This window comes from Temnothorax americanus, unplaced genomic scaffold, assembly GCF_048541705.1.
Source record: "Temnothorax americanus isolate GAGA-0224 unplaced genomic scaffold, ASM4854170v1 Scaffold51, whole genome shotgun sequence".
NCBI classification, from domain to species: domain Eukaryota; kingdom Metazoa; phylum Arthropoda; class Insecta; order Hymenoptera; family Formicidae; genus Temnothorax; species Temnothorax americanus.
This window is the reverse complement of record NW_027509668.1, coordinates 1,108,605-1,123,781: the sequence shown is the minus strand read 5'-3', so window position 1 is coordinate 1,123,781 and position 15,177 is coordinate 1,108,605. Positions and strand designations below refer to the sequence as shown.

Below are 15,177 nucleotides of genomic sequence, written 5' to 3'. Positions count from 1 at the left end.
ACCCCACCCCAACGCCAACTGAGAAAACGGATGTAAATGCAAACTACTACTTATACCGCCACTCTGAATTCTGAATCCACTCTTTTTCTTTTTCGCCGACCCGGCCGTCCTGCTGGTATTGTGATTTGATTTGTGATTGTGAAGGATGTAGGCGGGAGGGCGGGGCGGGAGCGGGAGGCAGCTGCAGGCAGCTGGCAGCGTCGTGGTCGACGTGACGCGAGTTCCAAGTTCCAAGTTCGAAGTAGCAAGCTGGATTTATGACAATCACAAGTTGCGATTGTCCTGCTAACGGCTCCGAACTCCGAAGCGTCGGACACGTGAGAATACAAATGCTCCGTCCCTAACATGTAGTCCCTTCGCAAGCGGTGGTTAAATTAGGTTAAGATCGCAAAAGATTTACTTCTTTTCTCTGACTTGTGACTTCCGTCGCGGTATTCAGCTACCAGCCGAACGTGACGAACGTGACGTGAGCTCTGCTGGATTTGGTTACGACCGCTGCGAACGTTCGGCAGTTAAATTCAATGCAAACTAAGACCGGCAACGATGAGAACTAGAAGGACTATGGCCATTCTCGGAGTGGGTTTGATCCTCGCCTGCTGCGTCACGATCTATCTGATGATGGATCTGATCCTTCTCCCACCTGGACAGGGTCCTAAGCTTTCCACGAGCACGGTGAGTTTTGATAACCGTTATCCTTCTTTTCTCATTTTACAAAAATTACTTGTTCTTTCTTCAGAATCAGTGGCTCCATTTTGAGAACAGACTGGCAAAATTGGAAAAGGATTTTGACGAACGTCGCAAAGTTATGAGCGCTCTGCAAGAGCAAGCGGCAAAAATCAAAGATACGTTTGTACCTGTCGCGCAACCGGTCAGGCGTCATTTTAATCGTTCCGACGCTACGGTGTCGCGTTCGGGAAAAGGTCTCGCGTGTAATTTTTACGTTGAAAAAGTCCCCGAGGTCGACGTACAAATGTTAGAGTTGTACAAGCAATTGGAGTTCGATAATCCAGATGGCGGAGTTTGGAAGCAAGGCTGGAACATTGTGTACGACGAAAAGCAATGGCATCCTAACAGAAAACTAAAAGTTTTCGTCGTGCCTCATTCGCACAACGATCCTGGATGGTTGAATACTTTTGAGAAATACTACGTGTTCCAAACGAGGAGCATATTGAACAATATGGTGACTAAATTGAGCGAGGACGGGAGGCGCAAGTTCATCTGGGCGGAAATATCGTTCTTCAAACTTTGGTGGGACGATCAATCCAAAGAGATTAAGGACGAGGTGCGTCGTCTGATACGCGACGGACAATTGGAGATTGTGTCGGGAGGATGGGTGATGCCGGATGAATCTGTATCTCATTGGATCGCTCAACTCACGCAATTGACCGAGGGTCATCAGTGGCTAAAATACAATCTGGATTACGCGCCAACGTCGGGATGGGCTATCGATCCCTTTGGTCTTTCTCCCACTATGCCGTATCTCTTGAAGACGTCGGGCCTGGAGAACCTCTTGATACAGCGGGTTCATTATTCGGTGAAGAAGAGACTGGCCAAGGAGAAAAATCTCGAATTCCGTTGGAGGCAATTGTGGGACACGGACGGCTCGACAGAGTTCTTCACTCACGTCATGCCGTTTTACAGTTACGACGTTCCTCATACGTGCGGACCGGATCCGAAAGTGTGCTGCCAATTTGATTTTTACAGAATACAGAACTTCGGTCTCGGTTGCCCGTGGAAGATCCCGCCGAAAATCATAACTAGGGCGAATGTAGCGGAAAGAGCGTTGCTCCTGCTGGATCAGTATCGTAAGAAAGCGCAACTTTTCAAAACCGACGTGGTACTCGCGCCTTTAGGCGACGACTTCAGGTACGCGCACCTCGCCGAGTGGGAAGCTCAGTATGACAATTATCAAAAACTGTTCGACTACATGAACGAGAATCAGCATTTGAACGTTCAAATACAATTTGGAACGTTGAGCGATTACTTTGAGGCGGTCAGAGAGAAGCGCGCGTTAAATGAATTTCCCACTTTGTCCGGCGATTTCCTTACCTATTCCGATAGAGATGATCATTATTGGAGCGGCTACTATACCTCTAGGTATACAAAAGTTTCCTTATAAAAGGCGCGCGCTTTCGCGACGGCTGACGCACTTGAATAAATCTCGTCTAATATAACTTGTATACTTAAATCTCTGCATAGGCCTTTTCACAAAAGATTGGATCGTGTATTGTTGGGTATTTTGAGAGGGTCGGAAGCATTAGCCGCTATAGCTTGGGCCAGAGGCAACGATCACGTGGTAGAAGGTAGCCTCGCGTCCCGTTTAAGCAAAGCCAGGATGTGGCACTCGCTGTTTCAACATCACGATGGAGTTACCGGAACCGCCAGGGACAACGTTGTGATGGATTACGCCCAGAAGATGATAATGGCGTTGAATAACTCGGCTCATGTACTTCAACAATCTATAGCGCATTTATTAAGAACTCCTCGAGTATCGTCTATGGATGTGGAAGCTGTGTATTTTTCGTTGGATGAAACCAGGTTAGATAACAACCGGAACATGTGCACATTTATGTATACATATAACGTTTAATGTTACGTATATTGATACGGTTATGGAAAATGTATATAATCGCACACATCCTTCTCGCGCGAAGGTCTCATCACACGAGTGTGGGCGAGAAGCACGTTCTTAACCTTGGAGACGACAAGCCGTCGAGGAAGATTATCCTTTACAATCCCCTCCCAAGACAGAGAACAAAAGTGCAAACTTTGATTGTCTCGACGCCATTCGTCAGAGTTACGGATCGACGAGGACGGACCGTCAAGTGTCAAGTGTCTCCCGTTTGGATTGGTCCAGCCGCATTGTCCGCGGCTAGATACGAACTATCATTTTTAGCAACTGTACCAGGATTTGGTATTACCACGTACATAGTTCACGCGCTGCACAAAGCATCGTATACGAAGTAAGTGCCGACAATGATTATGTACTTAAAGAGAACGTCATCTCCCGAAAAACTACCACGGTATACCACGGTAGCATAAAGCTTTTTCCAAACTGGCTCATACGGTTAAATGTATCTATCCGTTTGGGTCATCTTGCAAAAAATATTTCATATATACATTATACATATATATATATATATATATAACTGTGAACACACGCTAAAGAATAAAAGACAGCGTGTACGGCACATATTTTTTTTCTTTTTCGAACAGGGAAGTGCATCTAGCTAATGTCACAATTTTCAATACTGACATAAGCATTCCGTCGATACCTGGTTTCAGTCACCTGACAATCTTGTCGCATACCCAAGAATTTTCAATTTCTCAACGGCCGGAATTGTCCGCCTCTTTCGGGAAATCCGGCTTGTTGAAAGCTTTGCGAATAGGCAATACCATGTTTCCAGTGCATCTGGACTTTGTGAAATATGGCACTAGAGGTTCCGGGAAAGATAAAAGTGGTGCCTATTTGTTTCTGCCTGACAAGCCGGAACCGGACGTGGTGTTTATGGATGGCAGGGCGATCATTCATTTAGTAACCGGACCAATTTTATCGAGAGTATTCCTAGAATTGCCGCACGTGCGGCATACTTGTACGCTGTTCAATTCGCCTGGCAGCGATGGACTCGGATTGCACATATTCAACGAGGTTGACATAACGGAAACGCAAAACTACGAGCTGGCGATGCGTTTCAATACAGACATTGCGTCCGGCGACCAATTCTTTACAGATTTAAACGGGCTCAATGTAAGCACATTACGAATATATAGCTACGTAAAAGTTATGTTTTGGAGTTTTACTTCTTGACAACATTTGTCACTTTTTCTTCTTGAGATATATAATTGTGATATATATATGTATATATATATATTTTTTTTTTATCTGATTAATTTTAGATAATCCGACGGCAAAGATTTCCCAAGCTTCCTACACAAGGGAATTATTATCCAATGGCAGCAAGTGCATATATAGAAGATAAAAGAGTTAGATTAACTATCGCTACGGCACAGCCATTAGGAGTAGCTTCTATGGCATCCGGTCAACTCGAGGTAAGTTGGTCGATTCTGTCTTGTCAGAGACGTGTATGTATCTTTACATAAACGTGTAAAATGAAAAGGTAAGCTGTAACACGACGCGCGCGCGCGCACACACACACACACAGAGAGAGAGAGAGAGAGAGAGAGAGAGAGAGAGAGAGAGAGAGAGAAATTAACAGCAATTCTGTCGAATAAAAAAGTGGATTAAAAATTTATTAAAATTTTATTTGCAATACCTAATTTATCTCATTTCGTTATAAATAGATCATGCAAGATAGAAGATTACTTCAGGATGACAATCGAGGATTAGGGCAAGGCGTAATGGACAATCTGTTGACAAATCATATGTTTACGCTAATTCTGGAGAAGAAGGAAACAAATTGCCCCTTTGCAGTACCAACGAATCATCCGGCGGGGTTATTATCTTTAAGTGGTCATTTGGCTTCGGAGGAGTTACTGCATCCAATCGTGACGTTGCATCCTCATACGTCTCTGCCATTCAATCTACACGCTCATTTCTCGCCGCTTCGATACGATCTTCCAGTAGACTTGAGCATCGTCAGTCTCCGAGTGTTTCCCATTCCTGAGGGCGCCGGCAAAGGTGTCGGTATGGTATTACACCAATCAGCTTTGGATACTTGCTTCAACTCGTCTCTCCTACGACACTCGAACGTTTCGGACGCGGGAGAGGTAGACTTGACGAAGCTCCTGAACGATATGGAGGATTGGACTATTAGTAAAGCGCCCCTTACGTTCCACAACGTCGGGCCGTCTCTGAAATCGCCCGTTGTAAACTTGTGCCCGCATCAAATACTGCCGATATTATTTCACAAGACGCAGTCCTGATCGGGAAGAAGAGACGTGTAACGTAGCTTGCGTTGCTTTTGCATTTATCCATATAAATTTTGTTTACTCAAAATTATATAGTCCAAGTGCGCCGAGGCCGGTGGACTTGACGTGTCTAATTTATATCTGGAACAGTATTAAGCGTACAAACGTACTACCATTTTGAGCGCGAAGATTTTACTTGATTATACTGCAATACGCAGTGTCCGCATATTACAGTAAGTTACACGATTCAAATCGAACTATAATAACAAGAACTCTGACGTGTATTTAGGATATAAAGATATGCATATAAATAGTTCCAGTTTACCTCGGGCACACGCATATGGGTCAACAATCTGTCGTGTATTAATGGAAAATTAAAAAAAAAAGAAAAAAAGAAAAAATAATACACGATACTTTCGTGATTACTTTCGACATCGCGTATCAATGGACGCAATGTTTAGTATCGTTCAAAAAAGTGATCTTTTTCGCGTATATTGTTTATTTTACGGTCAAGACCGTAAACATTAAACTCTCGATAGTAAGTTTTGTGATTTAGCATTTCCACGTGAAGCTGTATAGGTCTAAGACGTATAAGACTCGAAATAACATGAATAATGTTTGAGAACGGATAGAGGCGGATGAAGCATTTTTAAGAATGCATAAGACGTCGTATTGCGTAACAGCACATCTCATTTACAGCTCTCGGCTGATACAAAACTGTTTAGTTTGTCATCTATTTGTTAAAGATATTTCGATCCTGTACAATGATAAGTGTACGTCCTACATTTTCCTATATTACGCATGTGCAGAGAACACTTGGTGATTTATGACCGAATGTTGCGAACGTAACGTATACATTTAGCTCGCTAAATGCGACTCGAGCTTTCCGTCTGCCAAGCGGAATCCGGAATCATATTGAACACAAAGTATAGGATTTGAACAGTTGCATTTAGCGTTAACGAATGGAGCGAAGATACGAAGCGAGCAGTAGTGCGAACCACTTAATCATAATCGAATACGTTGATACTAGTCAATTACAGACCGTGTAAAATAGATTTGGGTTTACACAGCCATTTTATATACATACCCTTGTACTATATTACGCTTGTACTACACACCGTTGTACATACACGCTATAAAAATACATGAAACAATTCTAGGATGTACGTTCGTATGTAAATGGCTTTAAGAAACTCGCTTTATGGATAACGTAGTACAGAGGACTTTGATAATTAATACTGAAATATAGATATTAAGAATACTAGGGTGTTGATCTCTATTTATAACAGCGTTAGTAAATATTTCTTACCCGAGAGCGTAGAAAAATTGTATCGCCGATTGGTTGTGCTTGAAAACGGTCAAGACGACTTTCAGCATCTGGTTCCGACGCGCCATGGATTCCAGAGCTGACATCATAAAGCGACCAAGCCCTTTGCGCCTGACCGACGGTTCCAATTGTAATTCGTAGCTGTAGAATGGACAGACGCAAGTACTCGATCGTTTCCACGTTACCAAGCGTTATTTTTGGCGCGTACGCGCTTAATTTTACGCAAAATATATACATACCAGTATAATACTACGTCGCCGTTATCAGTGTCGAATCGAAAGTGCGAGAAACCGAGAAATTTGTCGTTGCCCGACGCTATTAGGTACCATGCTGTTTCTTCCGTCAATTCCGCCCGTTTCTCAGCCGCGTTCCAGCTCCAACTGGATCGCTCGTACATATCTTTCATGTTTCTCTCCATAATATCCATGATCCAAGAGAGACACTCCGATCGTGCGTCTCTCGCTTTAACGCAAACGAGCTCGATCGTGTCATTGTCCCTCGTCGCGTATTCGTGGAACTTTTGCAGAGTCTCCAAAGGATTCGTCAGAGCATTTGCCTTATTTATCAGCTGTTGCCGCGTCGCTGCTTTCTCCGCTAAAAGCTGACGCCTTGTTTTTCGAGCCTTTTTCTGTAAAAAAGGGCAACCAAAGAATTTCAAAGCCCGCACGTAAGAACGTGCCTGGCTCTGATGGCGCGTCGCGCGAAACTGACCTGCATGATTAACGTTCAACGTCCAGAAATCCAGAGACGTTTCGTCTTTTTATTTTCTTATTTACCTACTACGCGTACTACCTCGGGACCTCGGGTGAAAAGGGTGGCCGGCTTAATACGTCTTGAGTTTTCCTTAGGCATACCGCATAGTCCTCGGCTGTAAAGCATCAGACCTGTTAACTTTTCTCGCCGAGCTCGCACATCCTTGATCGTTACATAGTTTCCTTTATCTTGTTAATAAAATTATAATTTACATTACTTTTTCAATTTAAATCAGTCTTTTTTCTTTATAAGCTTCCCGCCTTTTTCGTTGAAGCGTATAGGTTACGTTGTCATTCGACTCCGACGGTATTTTATTGTTGTATGTACAATGCACGTGAATGATTTCAAAGTCGAATAAGATAATCAATTAAAAATTTTCTAAACAAATATTTTCCTTGGTCGACAAAGAACATCTAACTCCAACACCACAACTCCAGACACTGACTCCAGCCTCCAGCTCCAGCTCCAGCTCCAGGCTCCAGCCAGAGTAGCCAGAGACAGGTGTGCGCGCGCGCACGTGTGTATTGTTTACTCAACATAAAAATCGCGGACGTGCGGCGCAGGCACTGCAGGAAAAAGCGAACCGCACCTCGCGCAACGATCGAGAACGAGAAACAAATAATTATCGTGTTTTTTTTCCTTCTGTATAATGCGTTCGATCGGTCCACGCTCACCACGCTGTTTCAGCTTTCAGCATATCGATGATTGAGGATTGAGGCAAGATCATCGGCCAGCAAGAAGATACACATATGTATATATATGTAATATGTCGGTCGGGTCGGGGTCAAGGGTCGTCCAAGATTGTCTACCAATCATGACCGATCGCACGAATGGCCCGTCGCAGGGGTCGCAGCAGCGTGTTCCAAGTTCCAATTCCAATAACTTTCAACGTTCCAACCGCGCGATCTGGCGCGAGGCGCGAGGCGCGAGACGCGATCATCCTCCGCTGACAGGCTGACGGCTGACTCCGCTTCGTGGCTCCGAGTGCTCCGACTTCCGAGAGTTCCGAGCCGAGCAGTCCGAAGTCCGACCCCGAGTCGCCCGAGACTTCGAGGTCTCACCCAGTCTCATCACCTCCGAACTCCGAATACCGACTATAACTATACCAACTATATCGAGCGTACCGAAAGTACGCGACAGATACGAGCGTGCGCGACGACTCTGCCCCTCTGCCCTGACGAAAACAACGAGCGGTGACGGGAACTGGAGGCTGGAGGATCGAAAAGAAAAAAGAGAAAAAGAGGTAAAATTATATCGTCTCGTCCAGAGTCCAGATCGCGTCAGCGTCCACGCCACCCAGCGAGTGTCTTTGCTCCCCGAGCCCGAGCCCTGAGCTATCGCCTGTCACGTTGCGTATGTAGGTATAGGTTAAGTGGGGAGGTGTGCGTTGGTTCGTGAACATAGATATATACGCGAAATGTTACACGTACGTAGCTCGTATCACATATTTGTGGAAACCTAAGTACATTCTATTTCTCAAGAGCATTTAGAGCTGGAGCGCGCGGGCGCTCTCTAAAAATAGTCTCGTCTCGCGCCCCCTCTCCCCTCCGTACCCGTCCTGACGCTGGCCGCGTTCTTATTTTGTAATAAAACGATGACACCGCGTAGACACGTACGCGTGATACACGCTATCGTCTCGCGTAAAGCGCGACTGAGTCCCCGCGCGTGTCGCGCCCGCTTGTCTAGCGTTTAACTCTCGTTATTATCCATCTGCTTCAGCGAGAGCCTAAAAGAGATGGAGGAGAGGACCGAGGATGAGGAGAAAGCCGTTCCCTCGTCTATGACTCGGTGCTACGAAAATTACATTATAGTCGACGTGGGTGCCAATCTAACGAATAAAAAGTATAGTCGGGACTTGGATAGCGTGATACAGAGGGCAAAGGACGCTGGGGTGCAGAAGATCGTGGTGACCGGCGCCAGCATTCGTTCGAGCAAAGAGGCGCTGAGGCTAACCAGAATATATCCCGGGACGCTTTATTCGACCGCCGGCGTGCACCCGCACGACGCCAAGTCCTGGGAGGAACCCAACACCCTGCGCGAGTTGGAAAGCATAGCCGGTAATCCGGAATGCGTCGCGATCGGTGAATGCGGCTTGGACTACAGCCGCGACTTCTCAGCCCCGGAGGCGCAACGCGCTGTATTTCACAAGCAGATAGACGTAGCCTGTACGTTAAACAAGCCGTTGGTGATACACGAAAGAGGCGCGCAGAAAGACGTGCTGGAGGTTCTCGAACGTTACGAGAACCGTCTGCCGCCCGTTTTGATTCACTCCTTCGTCGGCAGCGCGGAAGAGGCGCGGATCTACTTGGATCGAGGCTTTTATCTGGGTATTACCGGCTATCTGTGCAAGGATAAATCCGACAGCGGAGTGAGACGGTTGCTGGAGGGAGGCCAAGCGCCGTTAGATAAGATCCTAGTGGAGACCGATGCGCCATTTATGTATCCAAATACCAGGGCCAGCAAATTGCCGGCGCGCGTCAAGGATGCTCTAACCGAACGGTCTATGACATTTCTCCAGCGTTACTGCACCTTTCAACGTAACGAGCCATGTGCCTTGCCAGCGATCGTGGAAATGGTAGCGGCCTTTATGCGAACCACGCCGGAACAAGTCGCCCTGACTACCGCTTTTAACGCTCTAAAATTATTCGGTTTGAATCAATGATACGAATATATATTTCGATGTCGGACGTGTGCCGAAGATGGGTGCTAATAGGTGCTATTGCTATGACGACGCGTGAATTAGATTTTCAAATAATATCCATAGAGCTTCATCCGGAGCCATTGCGTACTCGTATATTTACAAACTTTACGCGTGTTTCTTTCTTTCTTTCCTTCCTTCCTTCCTTCCTTCTTTTTTCAATAAACCAAACGATAGTTTCTACATGCGTAATATTTTATGTTGGAGAAATTGATTTTATAATCGACTGCTCGTAGGCTGTTGAACGTGATGAGACGTTGTTGTACGAGTTCGTAGTAAGGACTGTGAACGACGGTGCGCAGATATTTGTATCCCTACCCATGCCTGTATAAACACACACGTGTGGATGTGCAAAATATCTTTATCGTGTATTAAAGTTTCTTAAATTTTTTATATAAAATGCTGCGTTGTTTGTTCAAACATACGAACAACGTTCTCGCTTCTATATTTTGACATTTTCTTTCAGTTTCCAATGACGTATGTACAATATGCAGAATGAAACTGCGTTGTGTTGTTTTCGCTCGTTTTCTCATTTTGATATATAATATGTATATCATTTAATCTCGTGGTAAAGTGCGTAAACTTTACCCCGATAGAGATACAACGCCGCAGAAGGAAGTAAAATGTGGTCGAATGGTAAATATGGATAGTAAGAAAGCAGCGCGATAGGAAAATCCCGAAAAACTGATTTGGAATAGGAGAAATCAACTGCGTGTGGGATATATGTATATACGCGTGCTGCGTGCGCGCTCACACACGCGGATAGATGCGTGGAGATAAAACTCAGTATTATACATTCACACGTGTTGATATATCATAAATATTTTTATATGAATAAATTGTTTTGTAGATGGATTATTTGTGTGTCAAATACACATTCTTTTTCTCTCAGTGAATCATAATTTTTAAATAAGAAAGAGAGAGCGCGCAAAAACGCGCATTTAAGAACGTTTAGAAATCAGTTCGCGCCAGTCGTCTAATTAAATCCACGCAATGTGTGTATGTACGTTGTTTCTTCTCTGTTTTTAAGCTATCTTCCGTGTGTTACGCAAGTTTATCCTAAACAAAGTACAACTAAAATAAATACACGTGGCAGCCAATAACTGTAAATACTATAAAGCGGTACGTGTCTCTCATTGCGTAATGTCGGTATAATTTTTAATCTACGATAAAAGAAAGTTGGCTTTCGTACAAATTGTTTTATCTACATATTATATCTTATATTCCACTTTATTTTCTCATAAACGAATAATTTTATTACATATATATTTCACGTGTTTGTACAGCTGTACATTAATAGTTGATAAACATTCGTCGCGTGTTTGTATCGCTCAAAATACATCATTCTTGTCGAATATATATTCGATGAGAATCCTACGTAACATATTTTCTATGTTGATTATGAAATATTTCATTTTATTAAGAACGAGTCATCTTCGCACTTTAGCCTTATAGCTCGCATCAGATAGGGAAGCCTTTCATATTCGGGCAGTTTCATCCAAGAACTAGAATTTATCGCAATTGCATTGGTTTTTATTAACGCTTCCACGGACTTAATTTTCAACAACCATGTACTTTTCAGTCTCTGAGAATTCACGGCGTACGCGGCGTCAGGTAAATTAAAGATGAGTATCCTAAAATCCAAGATCAGTAACCAATAATGAGCACGGCAAAGTCAATGTTGTAATACGTTAAATAAGCCGAGTGTCGTCTTACATCTGACTTTCGTTTGGAGTTTGTATATCTTCGACGTACGTTACGTTAGTTCCATTAGACGTAACTGTATTGATTGCAATCGGATATCCACCTTTCCTCATTACAACGACGTGATCTAAAGCGAAAAGTTTTGACAACGTCCTTTCTCGTAAGAAGGACAAGACGTACTTTGTTCTTCCCCCTAACTTACCAATGTAATGTCCAAGTTTTGTCCTCAAGTCATTGTGAACGTACTGAGGGCCACCCAATGCTAGTTCCAATGCCGTCTTTAAGGAAAACGTGGGAAGTATTGGACCGAGCAACGTTTTGTGTATGCTTATAGCACGTTCGAGTATATCTCGCGACGGCCACGGTCCATTATACGTGGGATACAGCGTCTTGACACTTTGATATAAAAGTAACAACTCCCTCATATGAATGTTCCTCATTGATTCATTAGCCTTAATAATCTGGGAAAAAACTTTGCCGATTAAACTTGGGCTATAACAATCTAACGCTATCAAATGCAGAGCAAATTTAATCATAGATCTGTTGAAGACTTTGTTCTCCACTTTATTCGCCAGTATCGCATCTCGTATAACGTCCCAAAATACTGGTTTGTAATCGGCATTAATTAATCCTTCTAAGAAAATAGATACTCTAAAATATGATGCGTTTTTCAGCAACGTCGGCTGCTCGAAGCATTTCGCTGCTAAATATTCCAGGAAAGGTATGTGCGCATAATTCAGCTCGTTCAAAAGTTTCAGCAGAGTGATACTATTGTCAAAAAAAATCTCCGCGGATAATGCTGAACTGACAAAAGCATCCACCAGTGCCTCATTGTAGAACTTGCATCCATATTCTTTGCTGCAACCAAGTAACGTATTGTCGATATCTCATTTTTTACTCACACGCCCACGCACAGAGAGAGAGAGAGAGAGAGGGGGGGAGCGCCAGATTATATTATCGTGAGAGAGAGAGATTCTTATATAAATATTAAATATATACATACTTCTTTGCAGTGACGAGCACTAGTTTGTGGAGCGCCTTCATTATGTCTGGAACACTTAATCGTTTCGCGTCGCTTATTAAAGTCTTTTGAATATTGAACAGCAATTCAAAAGCCATCGGAGACAGATAAGAGGCAACGCACAAGCTACAAAAGATAGACCAAGCCGTTTGTACGTCGAGATTATTTTCAAATTTCTGTAACGACTTGAGTATCGTATTTTGTACTTCTGGATTCGTGATATTGTTTTCACTTATAAGTCTCAACGACTGTGTCAGCATAAAAATGTCATCCGGATCCAATTTCGTGGGTAGCTGTGCCTCAAACACAACGGGTAGAGCTATCAACAGAGCGTCTCTCAATGGTGTACTATCCATTTTCTTCAATAATATAATTATATTGATTATATCCTGAAGAGATGCGTCATTTACGTTTGCGCGAATCATTTGCAACAATGACTGAGTTAGAATGCAGTTGGCTGGAATCTTGAAATACGTCAACATTCTGAGACTGCTGATAATTTCATTTGTTTTCATAAATCTAACATTTCTATTTAACACTTCCCACAGACGTATAAAGCCTATATGCTGCTTGATACTTTGCAGATCTTCCCCCATATGTTTAGAAGCTTTAAACAATACAAATATTGTGTCGATAGCGTCGTGTACGGTCATATTTGTATAATTTCTCGCTGCCTTCTCTAATATTTCCATAGATTTGCACGCCGTCTTAATATCGGTGGGTACATAGTTCTTTTCTATCGGCGATATACAATCCTCTAGCTGTGTATGATCTAACAAAACGTGCACATTCAATTAGACCGTTACGTTTACACGGAGAACGACGCGTGTGAGATCGTCGCAGTTACCTGTCAAACTGGTACCGTAAACTCGCGCGACTTTCCGTATCGCGTGAAATGGTATAGCACCTATGTAATTCGACAGGACTGTCCACGTGCGTGCTGGTGGACACAATCGCAGAAATCCCTTTAGAGTCCCGTTCATTCTACCGAGATAACGAAAGCTGTTGAGGCGTCGCAACGGTACGTATTCTGAAAATTACAAAATATCAATCGTATACCTATGCAACGTACGTTCGGAGTGCACGCATGCGTGTATTCTTAACGAAATTAAAATAGAAAGAAAGAAAGGAAGGAAGAATTTGTTAATTAAAAAGTAGACTGACAAAATGACGGTTGACAGAGACGAGCCAAGTGTACCGTTGCTAATCACGGCAACTTGGGAAGACTGTTTCAATCTTGTTATTTAGGTCCTCGGCTAGTTTGGATCCTTGTCTCAACCCAAAGAGCATTGCAATAACACACGTTTGAAAGCAGATAGCAATCGATCAATTAATTATTAGAGCCTCTGGCACGTGTTTCAACAGACTCCGACTATGTCCGTTTGAAATGCACATTCCGATACATTCGCTGCACTTGAAGTGAAATAGGTGTATGTTTGAAATTTGGCGAAGGGCGAAAAGGAAAGTTTCGATACGGTCGACGGTGGCAAATAAAAAAGACAAACCTTTTGTAAATTTGTAAATTTTTCGTAGACACGCGAACGTATTTGAAATATGTTATCCGAGATAGATCGCTATATTAATATTGTCAATATAATCGCTACGCGTGAATAACCGGCGCGTAATATCCAGTGGGAACGTACAGGTTAGAAACTCTTGAACATCGAGTTCTTTGCACTTACGCAGTTATCATTTATTTCTGTTAATCTGGTACCTTGAAAATTTATGAACAATACCAACGGCGCTATGGACCCAATACAGAATTGGTCAACGAGATAATAACTTGTTATTTTTAAATTGCGTTCATATGTATGTCATTACGTACACACGTATGTACGCGTACACATATGTACTGTACTGTAGTACTGTACAATACATATTAATGCATGGCATCAGCGCCACCACGGACCACGGTCGTGTCTTTTATATACGAGATAACACGAGACCATGGGTAAAGCAGGGCACACAGATTGGGCGCGTTCTCAGCAGACACAACTGTTGAGTTCGTCTTATCGACACTTTGCGTAGCGTGGTTGGCAGTCAGAAATTCTGAAAACGGAATCTCGGAAAAGTAACGATTTTTGTGACTGGGCTCCCCATGGACTGATATTTCCAAAATAAGTAAAAATTTAAAAAATTATTTTTATTGTTTTAGAAGAAAAAAGATACTTACCGTAGTAGTATAGTCTATTAAAAAATAAAGCTTCGACGTATTTTTTATTATACTCTAAAATTATATAGAAATTTCTTTAATTTAAAAATATGTCAAGGGTTAGAATGCCATTTAGTTTTCCGTAAAAGTCGTTCTATGGGGAACCGGCCCTTGTAAAAATCGCACCGAACGAGCTGACTCTGATTGGTTGACCCCCTCTCCGTTACTTTTCCGAGATTCCGTTTTCCGAATTTCTGACTGTCATGTGACAGCACCCTAAATAGTAAAAAGAGCCACGCACGTTCGAACTGCTACCCGCTACTCAGGGTTGCGTTCCAAAATTCACTCTGGGTAACTAAAATCTATAGTTTACGTCACGTACGCTATAGCATTTTAGTTAACTAGAGTGAATTTTGAAACGCAGCCCTGCAGCTTGTCTGCTGAACGCGCGCAATGCAAAAAGTGAACAGATTTACTAGATTTCGACCAATAAAATCGTAGATATTCTAGTGAATCGTGAAAAGATATAATACGAGGCCCCCCAGGGCTGCGTTCCAAAATTCACTCTAGTTAACTAAAATGCTACAGTGTACGTGACGTAAACTATAGATTTTAGTTACCCAGAGTGAATTTTGGAACGCAACCCTGATGTC

The 15,177-nt window shown here is 43.1% G+C and overlaps 4 protein-coding genes across 11 annotated transcripts; 2 read left to right on the top strand and 2 right to left on the bottom strand.

Moving 5' to 3' along the window:
• The first annotated feature begins 153 nt into the window (after positions 1-153).
• On the top strand, positions 154-6,130 carry Alpha-man-iia (alpha-mannosidase 2). 2 transcript variants are annotated; one of them, XM_077419114.1, is made up of 8 exons: positions 157-317; positions 440-672; positions 737-2,097; positions 2,200-2,538; positions 2,655-2,963; positions 3,217-3,748; positions 3,898-4,050; positions 4,303-6,130. In XM_077419114.1, the coding sequence occupies exons 2-8, from the start codon at positions 544-546 to the stop codon at positions 4,882-4,884; spliced, it is 3,405 nt and encodes a 1,134-aa protein (XP_077275240.1). In that variant the 5' UTR covers positions 157-317; positions 440-543; the 3' UTR covers positions 4,885-6,130. The 2 variants fall into 2 exon arrangements, with proteins under 2 accessions (XP_077275239.1, XP_077275240.1); XM_077419113.1 differs by having other exon boundaries at positions 154-672.
• Naa40 (N-alpha-acetyltransferase 40) lies at positions 4,928-7,441 on the bottom strand. The gene is made up of 5 exons (XM_077419123.1): positions 7,167-7,441; positions 6,908-7,064; positions 6,436-6,824; positions 6,179-6,337; positions 4,928-5,010 (listed from the first exon to the last, which is right to left on the bottom strand). The coding sequence occupies exons 2-5, from the start codon at positions 6,911-6,913 to the stop codon at positions 4,929-4,931; spliced, it is 636 nt and encodes a 211-aa protein (XP_077275249.1). The 5' UTR covers positions 6,914-7,064; positions 7,167-7,441; the 3' UTR covers position 4,928.
• Positions 7,442-8,047: 606 nt separating this feature from the next.
• On the top strand, positions 8,048-10,092 carry LOC143904435 (3'-5' ssDNA/RNA exonuclease TatD). 2 transcript variants are annotated; one of them, XM_077419121.1, is made up of 2 exons: positions 8,048-8,192; positions 8,669-10,092. In XM_077419121.1, exon 2 carries the CDS (start codon positions 8,685-8,687, stop codon positions 9,609-9,611), a length of 927 nt encoding a protein of 308 aa, XP_077275247.1. In that variant the 5' UTR covers positions 8,048-8,192; positions 8,669-8,684; the 3' UTR covers positions 9,612-10,092. The 2 variants fall into 2 exon arrangements, with proteins under 2 accessions (XP_077275247.1, XP_077275248.1); XM_077419122.1 differs by having other exon boundaries at positions 8,168-8,306.
• Positions 10,093-10,858: 766 nt separating this feature from the next.
• LOC143904434 (uncharacterized) lies at positions 10,859-14,229 on the bottom strand. 6 transcript variants are annotated; one of them, XM_077419115.1, is made up of 7 exons: positions 13,878-14,226; positions 13,537-13,785; positions 13,220-13,402; positions 12,355-13,144; positions 11,554-12,209; positions 11,364-11,478; positions 10,859-11,281 (listed from the first exon to the last, which is right to left on the bottom strand). In XM_077419115.1, the coding sequence occupies exons 3-7, from the start codon at positions 13,353-13,355 to the stop codon at positions 11,059-11,061; spliced, it is 1,920 nt and encodes a 639-aa protein (XP_077275241.1). In that variant the 5' UTR covers positions 13,356-13,402; positions 13,537-13,785; positions 13,878-14,226; the 3' UTR covers positions 10,859-11,058. The 6 variants fall into 6 exon arrangements, with proteins under 6 accessions (XP_077275241.1, XP_077275242.1, XP_077275243.1 ...); XM_077419116.1 differs by having other exon boundaries at positions 13,571-13,785; XM_077419117.1 differs by having other exon boundaries at positions 13,537-13,780.
• Between the last annotated feature and the right edge of the window lie 948 nt (positions 14,230-15,177).

Coding starts and splice junctions, on each gene's coding strand:
- Alpha-man-iia (XM_077419113.1), top strand. CDS start 544: ATGAGAACTAGAAGGACTATGGCCATTCTCGGAGTGGGTTTGATCCTC. Junction 2,098..2,199: donor AGCGGCTACTATACCTCTAG/GTATACAAAAGT, acceptor ATCTCTGCATAG/GCCTTTTCACAAAAGATTGG. Junction 2,964..3,216: donor CACAAAGCATCGTATACGAA/GTAAGTGCCGAC, acceptor TTTTTCGAACAG/GGAAGTGCATCTAGCTAATG.
- Naa40 (XM_077419123.1), bottom strand. Junction 6,338..6,435: donor GGCGACGTAGTATTATACTG/GTATGTATATAT, acceptor TCCATTCTACAG/CTACGAATTACAATTGGAAC. Junction 5,011..6,178: donor CAATTTTTCTACGCTCTCGG/GTAAGAAATATT, acceptor ATACTGTTCCAG/ATATAAATTAGACACGTCAA.
- LOC143904435 (XM_077419121.1), top strand. CDS start 8,685: ATGGAGGAGAGGACCGAGGATGAGGAGAAAGCCGTTCCCTCGTCTATG.
- LOC143904434 (XM_077419120.1), bottom strand. CDS start 13,355: ATGAACGGGACTCTAAAGGGATTTCTGCGATTGTGTCCACCAGCACGC. Junction 13,145..13,219: donor TTACGGTACCAGTTTGACAG/GTAACTGCGACG, acceptor ACGTTTTGTTAG/ATCATACACAGCTAGAGGAT. Junction 11,479..11,553: donor AAAACTTGGACATTACATTG/GTAAGTTAGGGG, acceptor TTTTCGCTTTAG/ATCACGTCGTTGTAATGAGG.